At 38.7% G+C, this 20,780-nt stretch overlaps 2 protein-coding genes across 5 annotated transcripts in view; one reads left to right on the forward strand and one right to left on the reverse strand.

Moving 5' to 3' along the window:
- The window catches only part of TBCK (TBC1 domain containing kinase), an 87,918-nt gene extending 73,049 nt beyond the window's left edge, over positions 1 to 14,869 (reverse strand). The window contains exons 1-3 of one of the 3 annotated variants that reach the window (XM_059844225.1): positions 14,797 to 14,869; positions 10,966 to 11,200; positions 9,053 to 9,125 (exon numbers count right to left, since the gene is read on the reverse strand). In XM_059844225.1, coding sequence (XP_059700208.1) covers positions 9,053 to 9,125; positions 10,966 to 11,158 — 266 coding nt within the window. In that variant the 5' untranslated portion in view covers positions 11,159 to 11,200; positions 14,797 to 14,869. The other 2 variants (XM_059844223.1, XM_059844226.1) reach the window with 2 other exon arrangements.
- A 218-nt stretch (positions 14,870 to 15,087) lies between these two features.
- Positions 15,088 to 20,780, forward strand: part of AIMP1 (aminoacyl tRNA synthetase complex interacting multifunctional protein 1) — a 31,555-nt gene continuing 25,862 nt past the window's right edge. Inside the window, exon 1 of one of the 2 annotated variants that reach the window (XM_059844227.1) lies at positions 15,088 to 15,201. In XM_059844227.1, coding sequence (XP_059700210.1) covers positions 15,200 to 15,201 — 2 coding nt within the window. In that variant the 5' untranslated portion in view covers positions 15,088 to 15,199. Of the gene's footprint in view, positions 15,202 to 15,361; positions 15,381 to 20,780 lie in introns of those variants that run through there. The other variant, XM_059844228.1, reaches the window with a different exon arrangement.

Genomic DNA, 20,780 nt, shown 5'->3' on the forward strand with positions numbered 1-20,780 from the left:
CCTCAATCAACCAGCTGGAAAACTGGATAAAAAGCAGAACTGGGTTGAAAACCAGATGTGCAGATAAATTGGGTCTTCCTGGGTAAATAAATTACAAAATGCCCTATACAGAACATAAAGAGTTTGATGCAGGTGGGAATGGTTTATTTAGCACTTTATTATGTGTTTGATTAAAAAATGGCACTGGGGACCAAGATTGTAAACACTGCCAATTTACTTGGAAATGCATTCACATCACCAGAATGAAATGAACTGGAAAGGAATGCAACAAACAGAGAATAAGACACACACACAAAAAAAGAATTTTACAGGCAGAGTCCTCAGAAGTCTCTAACTCATTCACAAGGTTATTTCACACAGGATATCTTCAACAAGTTCATCGCTCACCTGAGGAAACTCAGAAAGCCCTTTGAATCCTTTTTTAAAGTTCTAAGCTGCAAGCATGACTTTAAAAGCAACACAGATGATGTTACACTTTTATGATGGTCTCAGCTTGTAATGTATGTTAAAAGTCCATGAAACAATAGATGAAGGCACAGATAAAGAACAATTTTATATACAGAGCATATAAATACAATAATAATTGTAAATGCTCTTTATATAAAGTTGAATACAACAATCGAATACAACCATTTTATCAGACTGGTGATTTTTCAGATCATTATCACTTTGAATCATTTAAGCCATAAACCAAAAATTTTCAAACACTGCACCTTAATTCCTTTTGGACATCCCGCATTCATCTCAAAAAAAGGGAGAGCAAATGAAAAAAAGTAGTTTTGAAAAGTAAGCACACCTTCTAAAGCCATACTTTAATGAAACTTCAAGTGCCATCCTGTTTAATGCGCAGAACGGAAAAGACAATCCACATTCCTAGTTTTTGATCTTGCCCCTGATTAACTTCAAAAAAGTTTTTTTGCATCTTAGCCTCAGCTGGCTCATACGTAAAACATGTAATAGTGATAGTTTACTTTGGACCAAAAAATGCAATGAAATATATGATTTCAATCACTAGATACAAAATTTAGGTAAAGTAGCTCTGATTTAAAACCCAATCAGAGACTCAGCATTCTTACCACTGACTGTACACTCTGAGTAACATAATAGAACTAGATGCAGAGGTGACAATGAAAGAACAAGACCTAACAGGGGGGAAAAACAAGACAATGACCTCAAAATATACAATTAAGAAGTAGTTTCAATAGCATTATATACATGTACTATATGTCACAAGGCCAAAATTTAATTGAAGGAAACAACACATCTCACATTCTCCTCTCCTTCTCCAAAAGAAGTGATCTCACAAAAAGTAGTAGAATTAAGATCAATTGAAGTCGGATCTCCAAAAAGCTTTTGGACTCCTATGAACAAATGCATGCACCTTTAAAAAGCCATACATTATGACTGATACTCCATCAATTCTCCCTGCTGCAACTGAAGGCAAGGTATTGATCTGACATTTTAAGATCATAGGAGTGCTTTCTCCCACTTGAGATTATAATGGACAACGGCATATTTTACTTTATTTTTAAGGAGGACCTGTATCTATGGCATGAGAAGAGAGTTTTACTTAACATCAGCCATACAGACTGTCTCCTCCGTACTGTGAGAGAAGTGATGGGTCCCTAACCTTATCATATAAGGAGATAGATTCCCTCACTCTTACTGTGGTGCCCTAGGTGGATCAGAAAAACCAGATCAATGAAAAATTGGAAAAGCTGAAAATCAAGGGTAATTATTGATGCAGTTAACGTTGTTGCATCTGTGCAGTAGTATAAACTGAACTGACAGCTCTAGAAATCATGACTAGCTATCAATAAACAGTGCTCCCCTTGCAGTCAGACAGGATTGCTTGTTTTAAATTAATTTCTGTTGGCATCTCTATGAGAGGATTAAGCATTACTAACAAGCCACTTTCCTAATTAAAACCCCTTCTCCCACATTTAAAAATTTTTCAACAGAACTTTTAAAGCTATAATCAAATCTTGCAACACTATACAGATCTTCTGAAGCCAGGCACTCTATGTAAATTATATGTTGCAAGGGTGTTACTTTAACAAATAACTTGGCCATAACATATTTAAGAAAAAAACCTAAATATCTAAGGTCAAAAGCCTACCTAGGTATGTTTTAGTGTTTAGCTCAAAAAATCTGGATTCCTGTATCAATGGTACAGACATTGCTAAAAAGTGAAACAGAATGGAAAGTTTCAAGAAGAACAGCCTGCAAATTCAAGTGATCAAAGGGACTTTACAACTAGGCCAATAAGCAGTGGTGCTGCTAGGAATTTCACAGCTAACAACTGATCTTGCAAAAGCTGCTAGGAAGTACATCACTTTGATCTACAAACCAGTACATATAATCACAACGGGCAGGAAACACCTATCTGAAGAGGTAACCATAAACTTACGTGTAGACAAAGCAGATGCCTGTGACTAGAAATTAGGAATTTATCAATCACCATACAATTAATACTAGATTTTCTTCAAAGTGACAAGAGAAATGTGATCACCAAAGGGGGAAATACAAAGGGCTGCAGTTACCTGTAGGAGAAAACCACACACCAAAATTTGCGAGACTAAAGGGCAAGAGAAGCAGAACCAACTCTAAATATGCAGGACATACTCCCAAATACATAGGAAGGATGACTGGCAAAACATAAAATAAGCACTACTGGAAGTACAGGAAATCACACTTTGCAGGGGCTGGACAGTGCTGATTACATAAAAATATCAGGCATTAGATAATAGTAGAAGAAAGACCAGTTCATGCTTTGCTTGAAGAGCTCTTGAGCATCACCACCTCGACTTTTAAGAACCATCAAGGGCCACAGCTGCCACTGTGGACTGCACAGCACCAGTCCTGTGGTATTGGATACTCAGAGCTAATTTACAGTAAGTATCAGTTCTGTGTACAGGGTGATGAGTAACAATATGCACGAGCCAACCTTTAGTAAGACGTATACTCCTAATGAATGAATGAAACCTTTAAACTAGCCTGATCTGCCAGGCTTCTAAACACTCCCATCACAACAGTGTCCAATGCCCTGGTACCTATTTAGTTACACACCCGAGAAGAGAATACCCATATGCACAGAAGTAACAAATCTCAAACCACAATGACGTTAGAGATGTTTGCAAGCATATCAAGGCATCTAAATAAACCAGCTGTCTGATCCCTAATCAGTGACAAATGTTCCCTTGAAGACATTGCTCAGTAGCCCAAAAGCAAGAACTTGCATTTAAGAAAATAAAGTCCCTTTCTAGAAGAATGCACTATAAAGCAAGTCTAACAAGTGCTCACTCCTTTTTTTTTCTTTCTAGAAGCAGGATGAAGTGTCAAACATTGGATTTTGTTAGAATAACCATATACTAACCACATCTTGTTCTCACAGTCTACAGCAATTTTGATGCTAAATACAACTATCATAAATCAACATTAGGATTAATAATGTGCTTTAAATCCCCTAAGATTTTCACAATACAACCTTGACATTTGGGTTTTCAGCCATTAGCTCATTAGTACTAATTTGCTCATTAATGCAGAATGGAATTTTAATAACCCTTACACAATTCCTTGCAGAAATATCTTTGCGGGATGAAGCCACCCTCCCGCTGAGGATGGTGTTTTTTCTGTTTGAAACTCAACATTCTCTTCTACTAGAAACTGTAGGCTCAAAACTCTCCAGTACTTTTGTTCTCAATTAACTCAGCATAACTCATCTTCTGTTTAAGATCTTTAATACTGCTTTTAGCACGGAAATCTGTATGAAGTGTCTACAATGAACTACAGAAAAAGCACAGTTGAACAAAAGGTTGAAATAATCATACACTTTTTCCCCATGCACAGACTTTATATTGTCATGGTCTAAGCCCAGCTGGAAATTAAGCACCACGCAGCCACTCACTCAGCCTCCCTCTCTCCCACTCACCTCAGTGAAGTGGGAAGAAGAATCAAAGTAAAACTTGTAGGCTGAGATAAGATAAGTGTCATAATTGACAATAAAGTAAAACACTGTAATAATGGTAAATGATAATAACATTGGTAACGAAATGGGAAAAACCAGGGATGCACAGTGCAATTGCCCACCAGCCACTGAGCAATGCCAGACCCCCTTCCCAGACCCAGGCTGGCCTCCCTTCCAGGTAACTCCCCCAGCTGATGCTGGCCATGTCCTGGTGTGGAACATCCCACTGCTCAGTTTGGGTCACCCCTCCCAGTTTCTTCTGTGTACCTTCTCACTGGCAGAACATGAGCCAAGGAAAAATGTCCTTGACTCAGATAAACATGACTTAACAAAAACCCAAAACATCAGTGTTATCAACACCATTCTCATTCTGAATCCAAAACATGGACTGGAACAGCTACTGAAAGGAAATTAACTCTACCCTAGTTGAAATCAGCACAATTACATATAGCTATCATATCCACATTTTAATAGCAAGAGGCAGACACTAGCAATCTCAAAGAGTAGGATTCTTCACTTCCCCCCCACCCCCAGCAAGACAAGATAAGAAACACGCATGCACTCACTAATGTTTCACATATAAGGAGGAAACACATATGTGTTCTGAAATGTCCTTGCGCTGCCATCCAACAGTGCAGCCAAATATGCAAGCAAAGAATTTGGTGCCATACCTAAAAAGATCACTCAAACATCTAGAGCAACAATGTTCACCTCTAATGCCTCATGCAAGCTGCACCCCTTTTCCATTCCAAACAATTGTTTTCTTGTGAGAGTAAAGGCAATCGCAGGAGACAACCTATGCTAAAAGGAATGCTACAGGAAGATTTGCAGTCAGGCTAAAAATTACTTACAGAAATAAATCAGAGTTTCTATATGAAGAAAAGCATAACTGGACAATATATAAACAATTCCAGACTAACAGATAATCTTTCATCATACCTATGCAAGTAAAGCATTATCAAGAAAGTAAAGAAAAAGTCTGGAGACACTAAATGTCCAAACTACAGAACTTCACACATGCATAGGGGAAAAAAGTTTAAGTTTGTTTATAAATGCTACTTCATTTTCCTATTACATAATTTATCCCCGCCAAATTCAACCTTACTGTGATATATGGATTTCTCATGTGAAATTCCAACACAGATTTGATTCAAAGCAGAATACACTCAGCCCATTAAAACTCTTTTCATATGCAGCTCTTCAAGTCAAATCATGTACAACCTTCAGCCTTTTGATGACTTGCACCTGTTTTACAAACATTTTTGAAGAATGCCTGCCTACTCAGAAATTGCTTTCCTCCCCATCTAATAACTTCTGTACCACAGTCTCACTTCAAGTTTGCCAAAAGCACACTAACAGCAATGATGGCATGAAGAACTCTAGTCCAATCAGTGAACAGACAACTGTTTAATGTAGCCAAATAAAATGTACTCATCCGAATCCACCAGATCATGTTTTCTCCAAACTAGTAAACAGCTGCAGACACAGTCTGCTTCCCATCAAATGTTCCATGTATGACAAACTATACCTTGTATCTGATGGTTCACTAGTAATTTTTCAATACCATGACTTTCAAAACATATGACAACAATATTTTATTGAAGAAAGGAATGGACTTAGACTGTCCAAGCCACAAATGGAAGACCAATCCAGAAACTGTACTGTAGGTGCCAAAAGTCTGCTGAATGTCAGTATTTTTTGGCATTTTTATTGTTATGAATACAAGTGCAGACCAACTTCTTCAAAGAAGAAACACACTTGAAGCATGACAGAAAAGGAAATGCTCACAACTCCTTTAATAACAGCACAGGAGCAGAGAAAATAACTCCTTTAACACTGTCTGGAAAAGGTATCTCAAAGGAGTAGTTGGAAATGTGTTTAAAAGATGGAGAACCTTAAAGATAAATATACATCCTAGATTCTGGTCTTTGGTAGCAACACTAACAACTAGGAACTTGGAAGAACTAAAACTTTGATTGCCACTTTAGTGAGACTGTTAAATTATAAAACATCTATCCACCATAATTTTTTGTGACTTATTTTCAATTCATTCACAAGAAAAAAATCCTTGTATGCACAGGAAGACAGAGGAAACCAGCTAGACTGAGACACATTTTCAAATCTCTGAACAGCAATAAACCATTGTGAGCTTAAATCAGGTATTTACTATTTTTGTGCGACTGTACATAAATTCCCAGCCTTTAAAAGATTTAACTGACTCCTGAAGATACTTCAGAGAGCTGATTTTGCACTAGTGTGACTGCTATAAACTGCAATTAAGTGCATCCTTTCAGCGAGCACAAGAACAAACAGGATGGTAAACTGAGAATATGCAAACAGGAAACAATGACCTGGACTACAATCTCTCTTAGGGAAGACAGTGGACAGCAGTCTGGTGAAAAATGGGATATCAATGCCCAAAATTCTTATCCTATACCAATGACTAAAATTCTAATCCTACCCTTATCATACCCTATTATCCATGGTTGCAGCTTGAACTTCTTGTGGCACACAACTCCAAAAGAGCTCCCCGCTGTTACTGTGACGCCCAATGGAACCACAGTTAAAAAAAATTGGATTAATGCCACTTTTAGAAGCATTAACTACAGTTACTATGTCCACATGGCCACCCTCTGAAAAAAGAAAACCAAAACACTAGAGAGCTGTAATAAATTCCTTTTCAGTACCTGCTTATCTGTGGTAAGAATTGTGAAAAGCTGACACTCGATTGCTCCCTTTGAGAATTCTTGAAATTTACCTGATAAAGAGTTTTTAAAGCAGAAGGGAAAATTTACCTGAGCAGAGTTCTTATGGCTTATTCCAGGATCCCAAATAGGCAACACTCAAAGCAGAAAGTAATCTGGCTGTAAATTACCAAACGCTTACTTGCATTAATCTTTGAAAATGAAGTTGAGCATGTCAGCTTTGAGGAAAATGACAATCAATCTCTGAGGCTGCAATTCCTGGGGACTGCTGACACAGTATTGTTAGGTAATGAATGAATGAATTCTTAAATATGCCACAACTCCAATTTCTAGCAAATGTTTGATGGTCAGTAAAATGACTTTCTGCACTGTGACAGAACACAGCAGCAAACATTTGAAGGCCTAATTTCCAGTATTTGGCCCCTCCATGCAGCTGATTTATTAGAATTATAAAACCTGGGGAAAGTCTGAAGGTACCCGAAGAAAGAAAATAGCTACATTTCTTTTTTAAAAATATAATTAATATATTAAAGGAATGCATGCTACACTTGATGCATGACTTCAGCAAAGATTAAATGCAAATAACTATTAAACAGCTGTATGGCCTGTATTCCAAAATGTCTAGAAAGACAGACTGTCCATAATGTAAAGTCTTTAATTTCAGCACTGACATAATAAAAGATTTCCTGCTGGCTTTACATCAGCTTGTAGTACAGGTGCAAAGGACTTAGGTTACTGGCAAGCATAAGGAAAATTAATCTAGAAACCAGAGGAACAGTTTCTCACATTCCATAAACAGTTTAAAAAATTAATTGCAATAGCACACACATCAGCTATGCCGGATGTGCAGCCAGCTATGCTATCAGTGACCAATGTAATCAGAATTCATAAAAAAGCCAAATATTTCCTCCAAAGGTAATTGATATAGACAGATCACATAACCAATAAGTGGGAATTGGTCCTCCCAACTTATTTCTGGAAGTTTCTAGGTCTCCATAGGAATAAAAAATTCCGGTATCATAAAAAAATAAAAGGAAAAAGAAAACATCAATCTTGCAAGAAATATCATTTGAAGTGAACATAATTTATCCTTTAGCTACTACTGAAAAAACTGTAATTCACAGTAGATGAAATATTAATGTCTCTAAAAACTGTGGATTTACATATAGGCTATATTGCAGCCCTTATCCTCAAGTGTTTCAACATCCAGAAGAAATCCCAACTGGCTCATTAAAAGAAAGATCTGATAGAAGAACAATTTACTACAGCAAAAACTCTCTCAAGACAAGAGGAAAAAATAAAGCCAGGCTTTGTGCAACTATTTTTAACAGAGCCACAGCCCAAAGAGCTGAGCTAACATCACAAACTAAGAAAATAACTTCTTACGGCACACCAAAACCTGAAGTTGCATACCTTACCAACCTATCTAAAAAGATCTAAAAAATCCTTCTGGAGGTCAGAAAAGACATGCTGGCATAAAAGGGCAAAATGGATGTGCATATAGAGCACATCTGCTATCTGAGGAAGTTCTGTCAGAGAATCTGCCTAAGTATATTGCATCGAGCAACTCGAAGCAAATTAAAACAGCTACATGGAAGTTTTCTCCAAAACAGTCCAGAAGGAAGCAGGCAGTCCGGGCTGCTTCTCATCTAACACCAAGACACACATGCTCAAAGAAGAACAGTGTGAGATATGAATTTAAAAGGAATGAAAGGAGCTTCTGATGCTTTAACTGTTCGGGAACTTTGCACAATAAGAACCTGATGCAAAACTTTGTGAAGAACTATAACATATATAACACAAGAAAAGCCCTTTAGACCTACTATCACTTTATCTAAGAAAAAATGGAAGCTGTATTTCCCTAACAAGCTACAGCCCTCTGCAACACACACTGTCATACAGGTCCAAGTTCACAAAATGCTAACAAAAACACAGGGCATATTATCTGACATCTTGTCCACTTTCTAGATGATAAATTAATAGATTTCTACAAATAAAAAACACACACCAAATTCTATCCGTTCTAGTGAAAGCTGTATTTCACCACCTAGCAGACTTAACCTTCACATTAATTCTTAGAAAGTTCTGTATCCTGTCATAAGTCTCATTTCATTTTTAAAAGGAAACACCAGAACTACATTATTTTCTGAATTACCAAGTATTTCTTTCAATTGTAAGCAAGTTCCCCGTAACAAAATTTCACAGAAATGAGTACTCCCACTTTGGGTGCATATTTTTATCTGCTAAAAAATGTCTTCAGGTTAAACTTTAACAGAGTAAAATTTAGCTAAACAGGTAAAGTTAAAAGATGGTCCAGGATTTTGCCACAGATGATATGTGAAATAATGATGAGTGGATTTGAGTTAGCTTGACACCTCACCTGACAGGCTTCCTTTCTCGTAGCAAATCTTCCAGACTCTTCTCACAGTGTTCAGCTGCCACAACCAGTCTCTCTAATTTGAAAAAAAAAAAAAAAAAAAGGATAAGAGGACTGAAATCCAAACTAAACTCTGAGCATAGAGACTTCTTGTTCTACCTATTTGGTAGATGCTGAATTATTTTGACATACATCGTACAGAGAATTACACATAAATAAATGTTACAAGATGTACAGCTTACGGATAACACCACTATTTTTTGTTTTGTGAGATACAGAAAATTATCTTCCCAGTTTCCTCATGCAAAGCACTGTCAACCCCACCATCCATGCATCCAGTAATCTCCTAACAAAAATGTTGAGTATGCCATCTACAACGCTAGCACAGATTTTTTAAGTTTAATTAAAAAAAAAAAATCCATTTGAATATTTTTTTTAATACTCCCCCTCTGAAAGCCTTTTATGGGGGAATTTATACATCAAATTTATTTTTGCATTGTTTTCCTAGTCTGCTCTCACATTTCTCTGCAAGAGTGGAAACTGACATTTGCAAGCAGAACTCTACAAACATGAAATCATTATGCATAGAACTAATACATGGAAAGTTCTGCCAGGATCAAAATGATAAAATTTGCTGCCAAATTTCCCATACTACAGCAAAATTATTAGCTGCCATTCTAACCACTGTTAAAACAGAACACTCTCCTGACTTCATGGTTAGACATTTTATTTACTATCCTTCAAGTTACTTCAACTGTAAGAATGAATTTTTTTCCTTCATTTTTATACACACACATAAATCTTCATGTCCTTTACTCTTTGTAATCAAAAAGGCCATGTTTTACTATTTTTTTTTTATTAAATGTTATGTTAGTTAATACTTCCTAACCTTCCATACCAAATAATAGTCTAAGAAAACCCCAATTTTTGTTTCAAGCAGTACTAAAATACAAATGAAAATTAATAAATTTTCTAGACCTCCTGACGGCAGAAGTGAAAAATTACATGTTTGAGGGCAAAGGAAAACACATAAAGAACACCCTGACCCACAAAATACTTTAGTATCTGGAGTTGGCAATATCCTAATTTTGTAAAAACCTGAAACATTCCATCATACTGCATGCTAAAAGGGAAAAGAATGACTTGCCCTACTTTATGAGAGCCTGTAGATAATCAAATACATATAATGCACTTTTGTATGAGAACAGTGTTGATTTAAAAGTTGAAGGTGGCAATGACTTAAATTGTCACAGGTGTTGCAGCCTTTTTGTGGAAATTAAGTGCTGTTGTCCTGCTGAGCTTGCAACAGAATATCTAGAGCAGAAAGAAACAACAGAAGTTTTATTTGAGCTAACAATAAGTGTGACAACAGGTACAGAAAAAAACCCTTTCAAACCTGTACTAAAATAAAGTAACCCCTAAGTGGGAGAAATCTTAAAGAAATCAAAAGCTAATCATACAGGAAGCTTGCAGTCAGGACATGAGATGAGAACACCAGCTGCAAATCAAGCACAAGAAACTATCACATGAAAATGTTCACAACATCAGAACATGGATGTAGGACTTCACCATCAAAAATACATCTATTTCCATATTCCACACAAAGACATGGCAGAGCAATTGAGTTCAGGAATTTCAGTGAGGTATAAAAAGAAGGAAGTTCTTAGCTCACTGTAACACAACAAGACAGGACAGACAACTAATCTCTGCTTTGAGACTACAGAGAAGAAGCAAAAGAGCCAACACCACTGGTCATAGTAAAGGTATTCAGAAATTTTGAGACTGAAAACTGGCCACTTGCAGGTGCTATGAAGGCAGTATTCTGCTCAGTCACCTTAAAATATATTGTCACCAAAAAAACCCCAAACCCAACATCGTAATCATACAAAAAACTTGCTAGTTAAACAGATACTCACCATGTTTACCTCTGGTAATGTCAACATACTGGCAAAGTCTGGGATGGGTGATTGTTTTAAGGATTTGAAATCTGCCCAGAATTTTTATGGAGTTAGGTGTCAGAGGGAGGCCGTTACTTCCACAGACATCATGCGGCAGAGCTGAGGCAAAGAAGGTGGAGGCACCCATCACAGTGTCCTTTAAAGGAAACATCTTTTTCACACAATCCGAAGTCCTTCAGAGCAATTCGTGTTCCTTCAAGAGAGAACACACAGTAAAAATTTATCAGCAAAAGACACAGACTCCAGTTACTAGTTATTTACTAAATAATGCAATTAAGATGGTTCTCTTTCCTCAGAAATTCACACAGGAGAAACAGACTTAGCAATTTGGTCTCAAAATTATTCTTTCCCTAAGGGAACTATCTTGTTCAAAGCACAAAATTCCCAGTAAAAAAATATTAAATTTATTTGTGAATGCCAGCTGACAGCAACTCCATACAGGTTGCACAAAGATTCTTATCTACTAAACATATTTACTAGGTCTATACAAATGGACCTTAGGAAAGATACCTTCTGTTTTAACTTACACAGTCCAGCTTAGGATACAAAGCAAACATAAAGACTGATCTCATTTGTGGGTTTTTTTCCCTGAAGAAACACAGATATGAGATATGTACTTTTACACTTTGATAAATAGCAAAATAAATCATCTTGAATATGAATGCATAGTGTTAAGGAATCAAACATAAAAAAGCAAGAAAAATCCAAACCAGCTTTGACCATTGGAATATTTATATCAGTATTTGTATTAAAACTCTTATTTATAAATAAGATACAATACTTTCATATCTCATGAATATCTCATAATTTTTTGCAGATGATTTATTTCAGGATGTGAACAATGCACATTACAGTTAGATTTTTCCACTGGAAAGACATCAATTGGACAGAGTGCAAGCACAAAGATTTACTGGCATGCAGCAGATTCCAATTGGAACACACCCATAAGAGTGTATTTATAAGAAGAACCCCCATTCCTATAAAAACATCTGCCAAATAAACTACTCAAGATAAGAAAGAAAATATATATTAAACACTTAGAAAAAAATAGCTTAGTTTACAGATTCAATAACAATCTTGCTTGGCACAATGATCTTCTAATGCTTGCTCTAAAACAGAAGAAAACCAAGTTATTATGATTAGAGTGGAGGGGAGGGGGAGTAGGAGTATGCCTAGCAGCAAGATGCATCATGTCTCAAAGAAGGTAAATATGTAGTGTACAATATATTTACTGAGGTAAAATGTTCTCCTTTTTACTGTAGAAAAATAGTCAGATAATACCTCTCTAATGCACTGTACCTGCATTCAGCTGACACTTAGAAAGGAATTTTAATAAAAAGAATTGTTAAATCCCATCAATTCAGTAACCATTTTAAGTGATTAAACTTTCCTTGCATTCCAGATCACTTGGCTTACAAGGAAGAGAATTACAGCACCTGGAATTTGTTCCAGTAGGCAACTGCACACTTCTCACTTGCTCCCTTGGGTTGGGAACCAGATGGGCAAAAAGCAAGACATGAGATAAGCAAACAAACCCTTCCTGTTGCCCACCTAAAGGAATCAATAAAGAATTTTAACAGGTATGGAACAAAACATGTTCTCTTACTACAGCGTTAATTGCAGGGAATCCATGAAAGCAATGGAAAAGGTTTTCTCTGATATCAGCAACCAGTTCTGTTGTTACCCTCACAGTCAAACTCTGATCGCTCCTTAATTCTCAACTTACATAAATTCCAGAGACTGAGTTGAAAAATAAAACAAGTAACCCCAAACTTAAGCCTTCCACCACCTTTAGAAAGGGACACATATTACAGCTTAAATGAAAGGGGTTTTCGAACAATTTTTTTTCAGTCTCAACACTTCTCTAGTAACTTACTGACATTTCTAAATTCAAAAAGAATGGTTATAGGTATTTTAAAAGTTCATCTGAAAAAAGCTCTTCTCTGACTATTTTTAAATTGAGGGGGTTTTTTTGTTTGTTTTTGGTTTCTTTTTTCACTCCACATCAAAGTCTGGCAGAACTAAAAGCACAGCAGAGTGCTACACATTGTCTTTACTTCAATGCACACAATTCTACACCTCAAACTCACTCTCACTGTGTAGAAAAGACACATACTGCATTAATTGTGTGATTTGAAGGAATTGATTATATCCTGCAGAACCTCTTTGGAATAAAAACAGCAAGAGAAGAAGAAAGGTTTGTTATTTTAAACTGACACCAGAACCAGTTAACACAAATTCAATTTTGGGGTTGAATTCTGGAAATTCAATTCTGATAATCCAAAACAGCAAGGATGGAAGAGGAAGTGAAGACTTGTCTTATTAGTGTCATCTAAAATTACTGAGTCACTGTTTCCAGAGCACTATTTATCCCATATATGGGGGACAGTCTGTCACATCTGTGAAACGTGCCTGGCATAAAGATGAGAAGTCCAGGAGTGGATTTATTACATCCCACCTTTGAACAACCTTCGCCAGCTCCCTATCTTCATCCAAATCCCCCTTAGAAACCTTTACAGTACACAAAAACACACACCAACATTCTCAGCAAAATCAGAAAAAAAAGACATTTTTAGAAATTCCTGTTCAACATTCAGATTAGCACTACCTTGAAAATCTTGCAGTAGGTATCTTTTCGATGTTCAAAAAAGAGAAATAAAACACAAAGTGGAACTCCACCTATTGTGCAATTTATTTGCTCCTCCAAACATCTACTGCTCTCAGAGAACAAATGTTTATTCTTCAGAAGTCAGCCTTTTCTAGAACCATCATTTCCAACTTCACTGTAGCAGTGCTAAGGTGATTGAGTTATGGGACACTACGAATTTTGCCCTTAGGGAAAAAAAAAAGTCAAAACATAATAAATCTGATTCTCAGAAGCAAATACTGCACATACAAAGAGACCAACCTGAATGAGCCCATCCAGTGAAACACATCTATAAATTTCTAGAGCATCCACATGCAGAAATAATGGCAAGTGGCCCCATTAGGAACTTGAAATGCCTACTGACTTAAATGCCTCCTGAATACTCAGGTGTAAATATTCCTTACCTTATGAAGGCAGCTTTTCTGAATTAAAAGATAATTGTACTGCTATTTAATTATTTTTAAATTGAGAGCAATTTCAGGAGAGCAGGTACCCTAAGCCTCCTATACTTAACACTCTTCCATTAAATCATGGTGTGTTAAACAAAGAGAGCCATTTCATGGGAAGAAATTCTTCCACAAAATAACTTTGCTTTTAAGTCTTAAAATATTCCTGCTACAACTACAGTAATTATTAATTTGATAAAATAACTGAAATAGAATATACAACTCTAACTAGTGTCGCTACTTCACAAAAAACCCTGAAACTGAGTGATTTCACAAAGTTTATTACAATGCAGAATAGGTGTTAAAGAAAAGTTGAATTCTGCTACATCAGTGTCCTAATGAAGACCTAAAATGAGGTTTGTCACCGTTTGATTTGTCCGACACATAGGTCTCTTCAGGAACTAAACGTGGCAGCAGAGAAATCGCTTTTACCCGGCTCTCTAAAGTAGACTCGCAGAAATGCAGGGGACCCTGATCAGCCCTGCGCGGCTGCAGACAAACTGGCCAGAGACCCCTGGGGAAGGGGAGGGGATAGGCAAGGACACGGGGAAGCAGTAAGGGGATGGGGAAGGGGGATGCGGAAGGGGAGAGGGATGGGAACGGAAGAGGGATAGGGGAAGGAGAAGGGGATGAGGATGGAGGGACGGGGACAGGCGAAGGACCGGGAGAGAGGGAAGGCAAAGGCTCCGGTGGTACCTGCGCTAGCGCCGCCGCCCCGGCCCCGCCCCGGCCCGGCCCCAGTGATGTCACTCCTCCCCGCCAGCCGCTCGCTGTAGGGCCACATGGGTGACTCGCACAGTGCCTGAGCTTCCTTTTCCCCCCCCCAGGGTTATTGGAAAACAAAACAAAAACACAACATAAACAAAATCAAAACAAACAAACAAACAAAAAGAGTAAGAGAGTTTAACACCCTTCCCCTCGAGTGTTTGCGTGCTCTGCCACTGCTCCGGGAAGGACGCATTGGAAGCCTAAGCCCTGTGCGTGCTGGAGGAGCGAGGCTCTCCCCGGCGCCTGCTTGCAAAAGTCAGGCGCTCGCTGGGGCAGCCCCGGGAGCGGGTCCTTCTAGCCCGGGCGGGCGGCGGTGGCGGCTCCTCGGTTCATGTGAGTGTCCCGGCGGGGCCGCGGGCTCGGCCGGGCGGGCTCGGCCCTCGCCGCGTCCTCGGTGCCCCTCTCCGCGCTCCGGTGGCCTCGCCTCGGTGCTCCCTCGCCAGCCGCTGGGAAACGGCGCTGTGGGTGCCCCGGGGCTGCCTCGCGGGCCGGCCCGGGCCGAGCTCCCTGCGGTGGGTGGGAGGGAGCCAGGAGGGGCCCCGGTAATTTGTTGCTGCTAATTTGCTGCGAGCCGCCGGCGCAGCGCGGGTGCCCCGTGGCGGTGGTCGTAGGGAGACCGCCCTCGTGGGGGAGTACTGGAGTATCGGGATCGGAGCGGGAGCCGCAGGAAGCGGCGTCAGGGTCGTGGTTCAGTTCATCCCCGGGGTTTTATCGCGGGGCTCGACGTGCGCTCGGGCTGTAGGGCGGCGTGGGAAATTCAGATGCCGCGCTTTGCGTGGGGGACGCGGCCGCGCGTGAAGCGGTTCGTCTCAAAGCGCCCGTTGTGGTCCTTTATTCAGTGCTGTCACTGGGATGAGCGCTTGGAAGCGGCGTAGGCCGGTGGGCTGTGCGGGGAGATGCTTGTTCGCCTGGAGAGTGCGTGTATGGAAATATCCACTTGCGTTTGCCTATTGCTAAAGGAAACGTAGATGCTGCCTCCCTTTTGGTTGATCGTATAAGTGCCGTTTTACTCTCGCATAGCCTTGAGTGAGGAACAGAGTATAACCCAGTATTTGGTCCATCCTCAGCAGAGGTACAAGGTTTAACATACAGCATGTGTTCTGTGCAGGGATGTGTGCATTGGATCGACAGGAATGAGCTTGTGGTTATGTTGCCCGTCCATAGCCCCCAGCACATGGAACCACTCCTGATGCACTGTTTATATTGGGTATCTATCAGTATTAAATCAACATATATATCAGTACTGTGTGTATCAGATAGTGCTGTACCTCATCAATAAGTGGTTTTGAGCTGGGTTTAGCAGCTGGCAAAATAAAGGGAATGCTACTACAAACTGAGTAGTACTTGCATTTCTTGCGCTTTCTGTTTCTTTAACTCAGAGATTTTTATTTTCTTTTAAGTGAAGTCATTGCTTTTCACAAATAGTTCTGGGATTCTGGATACTTAGATGAAATCTACTGGGAGGCTGTATTTAATCAAGCCTCCCAGTTTGGTATGTCCTTACCATTCACTTGTTATAGTGTACTCCAGTTATGTTTAAATTTTATTACACATTGTTGGAAAAGGAAGCCCACATTCCATAAAATTAAGCAAGACCAAAGTCTGAAACCTGAGTTTTTAATACTGGATGTTGCTAAAAGGTATAAGGCCTTAGAAATGACTAACAGAAAGAACTTTGGCAAATGGTTGGTAAAGTGGAGGTTTTAGTTTTGGGGGGTTTTGACTTTATTTTTGCAGGGGGGTGGGGGGGGGGGCAGTGTTGCATATTTTTAGGTAGTCTCAAGCATCATTGCTTATCAATACAACTTCATCATAATATATTCTCTCTGCCCTGGCACTCCTTAACTATATATTCCTGTTGCAGTAATTTTGACTTATGAGAACATCATGCAATTTATTTGTGGGTTCCTTTGATCTTTTAGCAGCGCTGAATCCTGAAGTTCCAAGATGTTGAAGGCAGAAGTTATTCTTAAAGCTAATTTCAGCAAGTTTGTGCTCTAGAATGTCTCTTTCATGTTGGAACTATATGCATATTTTCCATACATTGCTCTAGGTATCTTTGTTTATTTACACCTTTAAATGTAAAGGGGGAAGGAAACAACTTTTCATTCTCCAGACTGAAAGCAGTGGATTGTGTGAAGAAAATGATATTGAATGAAAAAGGATATTTGCTAAAAAAAATTTGTGCAAATCTTAAAATAGTCCATCAGATTGGAATAATAGGACTCGAGTTGCCTAAAGCCTTGAAGACTTGGTGCTTCTGATAATGAAGCATATTTGAATGGGAAAACAATCTGAAAAATAAGTTTAATGCAGAAAGGTGTGATCATACAGCCTTCATATTGTTGTAACTCTAATTTAGTATGAATTTACTAGTGGCAAGTTAACCTAGGGTCTTTTTATTGAAGTAGGGCTTAGCAGTCTATGGATTTTTCTTAATCTTCTCAGTTTCTCAGCTTCCCTGCCCTTTCCCCATTAAAGTAGAATGAATAAATAATTTTATGAATGTTGTGTTACTCTGAAAAAGCTTGATATCAGAGTGAGGGTGGATTTTGAATTGACAAGAAAAAACACTTACTGAGATGCAAAATATGAGATAAATGTTATCCCAGACCTGTCTAGACCAAGAATGAAAAGAAGAATTGAGTTCTTGTGTGCCTACAAATCCCACATACTTTACAAGTTCCCATGAACATACTTGGGAAATACCTATATAATAAAAATGATGTACAACAGTTGGCATTAGAAGTATTGGTCAGGTGTGCAGAAAGACAAATCTGGTATTGACCATAATATTTTTGAACTTACCTGATTTTGATCTGATTGTTTTATGTTACAGCTATTAATCCATCTTTGTGTCTTCTAAGGGAGTGTTACCTAAAACCTAAAGAAGGTCAAATGCTAGCCAACAGAGACAAAAGTGAGGAGTCAGCACAGAAGGCAGCTGGTAGGAACATCAGATGTGAGCAAAGTAAACAGCATCTCTTTTTTCTTGCAGTGGTATGAGTTGTATCATGTCAGTGCAGCAGAGACCCCCAGAAACCTATGTGTTCTCCTGAGCACTTACCTGTTCTTACCTTCACCAAGAAACATTTCTGCTGTTAGATATCCTGTCATGCTGGGGGTGAGGGGAAATCAATGTTTATTTTTCATTTCCATGGTTACATTAGTATTAAAAAGCAGGAGGAGGAAAAAGGTCTCCAATGGCTTTTTTTCCTCCAGTGCAATGGAAGCCGTCCTTATAATTTAATATAGTTTCAAAAAGATTTGGATACTTCTCAAAGCAGCCTTCTGATGTCTTTTTTCTATTAGTATTTTGTAATATTGAATTTTAGGTTTTTCTGTGCTTGGGGGAAAGTGCTTTCTTTAGGAAAAAATCCTTTAAGGAAAATCTTGAAGTGACTGCAGATCACTAAGTCGTAAGTTGAGCAGTTTTTTCTCTTGGAGGACAAAAAATTGCAATGCTGCCTGCATTATAGTGTTAGAGGTCAATTTATTCAGAGTGAGTGTAAATTTAATACATTGGTATTTTACTTCGCAGGTGGTTTCTTTATCCTGCTTTCACGCTTAACAAATCTTTCGTGTCTATTATGTTGTCCCAAATAAACACACTTGAATATGTGGAAATATCACAGAAGGGCAAGTTTTTATTGCATGGTTTTTTAAGTATATAAAACACAGGCGTGTAAAAGACAGAAATGTGATTGGGTGTGATACTGTAATACTGGGTGTAACAAAAGGACCTTAGCAGAAGAGGAGCAAAAGATCTTCTCATCTACTGTAACTTAATCACTTCTGACAGATGTTTGCCTAGCCTGTTTTTAAAACCTTCCAGTGATGGATATTCCACAGCCTCCAAAGGCAGCCTGTTCAGTCTATTACTCTTACTTGAAAGTTTTCCAAAACTTAAGACTTGCTTTCTTTTTCATGTCTGCATCAGACCTGGTGAACAGTTTAGTCCCATTCTCGTACCAGCTTGCTTTGTCTTTGAAGAACAAGACCAGGTCTCCCATTTATCTTCTCTTCTGTAGACTAAACAACTGCACTTCTTTCAAGCTTTTTGATCTTCTTTGAAGTGTCTTGAAAAAGTTGAGAGGCAGGAAAGGGGAATTGGAACAAAGGCAAATCTCTGTGCCAGTTGTAGGGGGTCTTGAGTATGTATGAGTTCAGTGTGAGTATTGCTTGGGTAGCCTCTTGAGCAGCTGAGGCAGTTTGCCTATAAAAAATTGTGGCTGGTCAGGCCTTTCCTGACTTGCTTCCCCCTTATTCCATCCTATGTCACTTAGACTTGCTTTACTAGAGAAATTAGAAGTTTGAGCTTTTTTTTTTCCTTTAAACTGGAGCAGACAGGTGTGGCAGGGTAGTAGACTCCCAGGTGAGGAGTTGTTCTCTGTAGTTTTTGTGATGTAGTGTTGTGTTAGTTGATTGAGTTGTTAGTTGCCCTTATGCCTTTTGGGCCATAAAGTTTTCTAATGGTGAAGTCCATAACAAGCTTGAAACGTATTGCAAGAATGTATTTTCCTCCTGAAAATACAGCCCCTGTGGTTACAGTCAGTTGAATAGATTTGATAGATGAAACAAGAGAAAGTGATTTTTTGAGCATAATAAAAACGTGCTAGTTTGCTTAGGTAGCATGATGGCTCCAAATGTTTTGAGATTGTCACCATGTCCATTTGAGTTTTCCTAAACTTTCCAAACATCCATGTTTACATTTAAATAGGAAAAGTTTCTTGCCTGAGTATGCTCTGTGCTTGTAGCAAATGCTTTTAAGTTCAGTACTGTTAGAAATTTCTGGGCAGTTATAACTGGTTTTAGGCATGGCAATCGCTGTCAGTCTTGATTACAAAGTTCAGTGTGCCAGATTCCTGTTCTTTCTAGGGACCTATTTCCTTTTTCAGTTGCTTATGATGCAAATCTCTGGGCAGCCTCCAGCAGTGCCTCACCACTCTCACTTCTTAGGTTCTTATATCACTTAATATAAATTAGCAGCCTAGAAACTGTTCTTTGACTTCCAGAACTGCAGAGATGGAAGATTAAACTAGCATTCCTATTAGAAAGCAACATGTACTGTCTTTAATCATCATCTGCTAAACACAATTCATGTAGAACTCATTCTTTCCTCAGAATTCTTAAACGCTGACAGAGATTCTATTCAGGATTATGAGAAAATTGAATTCCTTGCAGCTGGTAATGCATTAAATATCATCAAAAATTGCCTCAAGTTAGCACATGTATTCTTGAGGTCATTTGCTTCAATCTCTTGGCATAAAACCACCTATTATGAAAGACTTCTATTTCCATTTCCTTCTCATCAGGGGCTTTTCCAACATAACTGAGTATGAATTAATAGTGTAAAGCTTAGTTTGTGACTTCAGGACCCTCTCTCAGAAACTATCCATGGCTGTTGGATCTGATTTCTATCCCAGAGTGTTTCTCAGTTACAGTTTAATATACAGCTTTGTAGTGGCATCTTGTTTCAGACTGTCAAGATAAGTGGACAGATCATTTCAGCAGCTCATTTGTCCGGGGTAGCTGGGGACTGCTCTTCCCCCAGGGGTGCAGGAGTTGGTGCATGGCATGTGAGAGGCATTGCATTTGGCTTGCTGGCAGCTGCTCTGGAGGCAAGGCCTTAAATTCACCTCTGTGAACACATCTGCTAGTCCTACTGTAAGGTTTGAAACCTTCTGTGTCAAGGGCTCTAATAATTGGTAACAGTCGCGCACTGAGGAAGTCACTGTTGCCAACTAGGATATGACAATGATAATTGTACCCCAGGGAAATTAATCTTTTCTTAGGGGTTCAGTTACCCTTGCTGCATCACAGTGGGTTAGTAATTTCACATCCAAATGACCCTCTATAAAATAATGCTCGTGATAAGACCTAAGCACACACAGATCTTTTCCTTTGCAGTT

The sequence above is a fragment of the Haemorhous mexicanus genome, chromosome 4 (genome assembly GCF_027477595.1).
Source record: "Haemorhous mexicanus isolate bHaeMex1 chromosome 4, bHaeMex1.pri, whole genome shotgun sequence".
Taxonomy (NCBI): Eukaryota; Metazoa; Chordata; class Aves; order Passeriformes; family Fringillidae; genus Haemorhous; species Haemorhous mexicanus.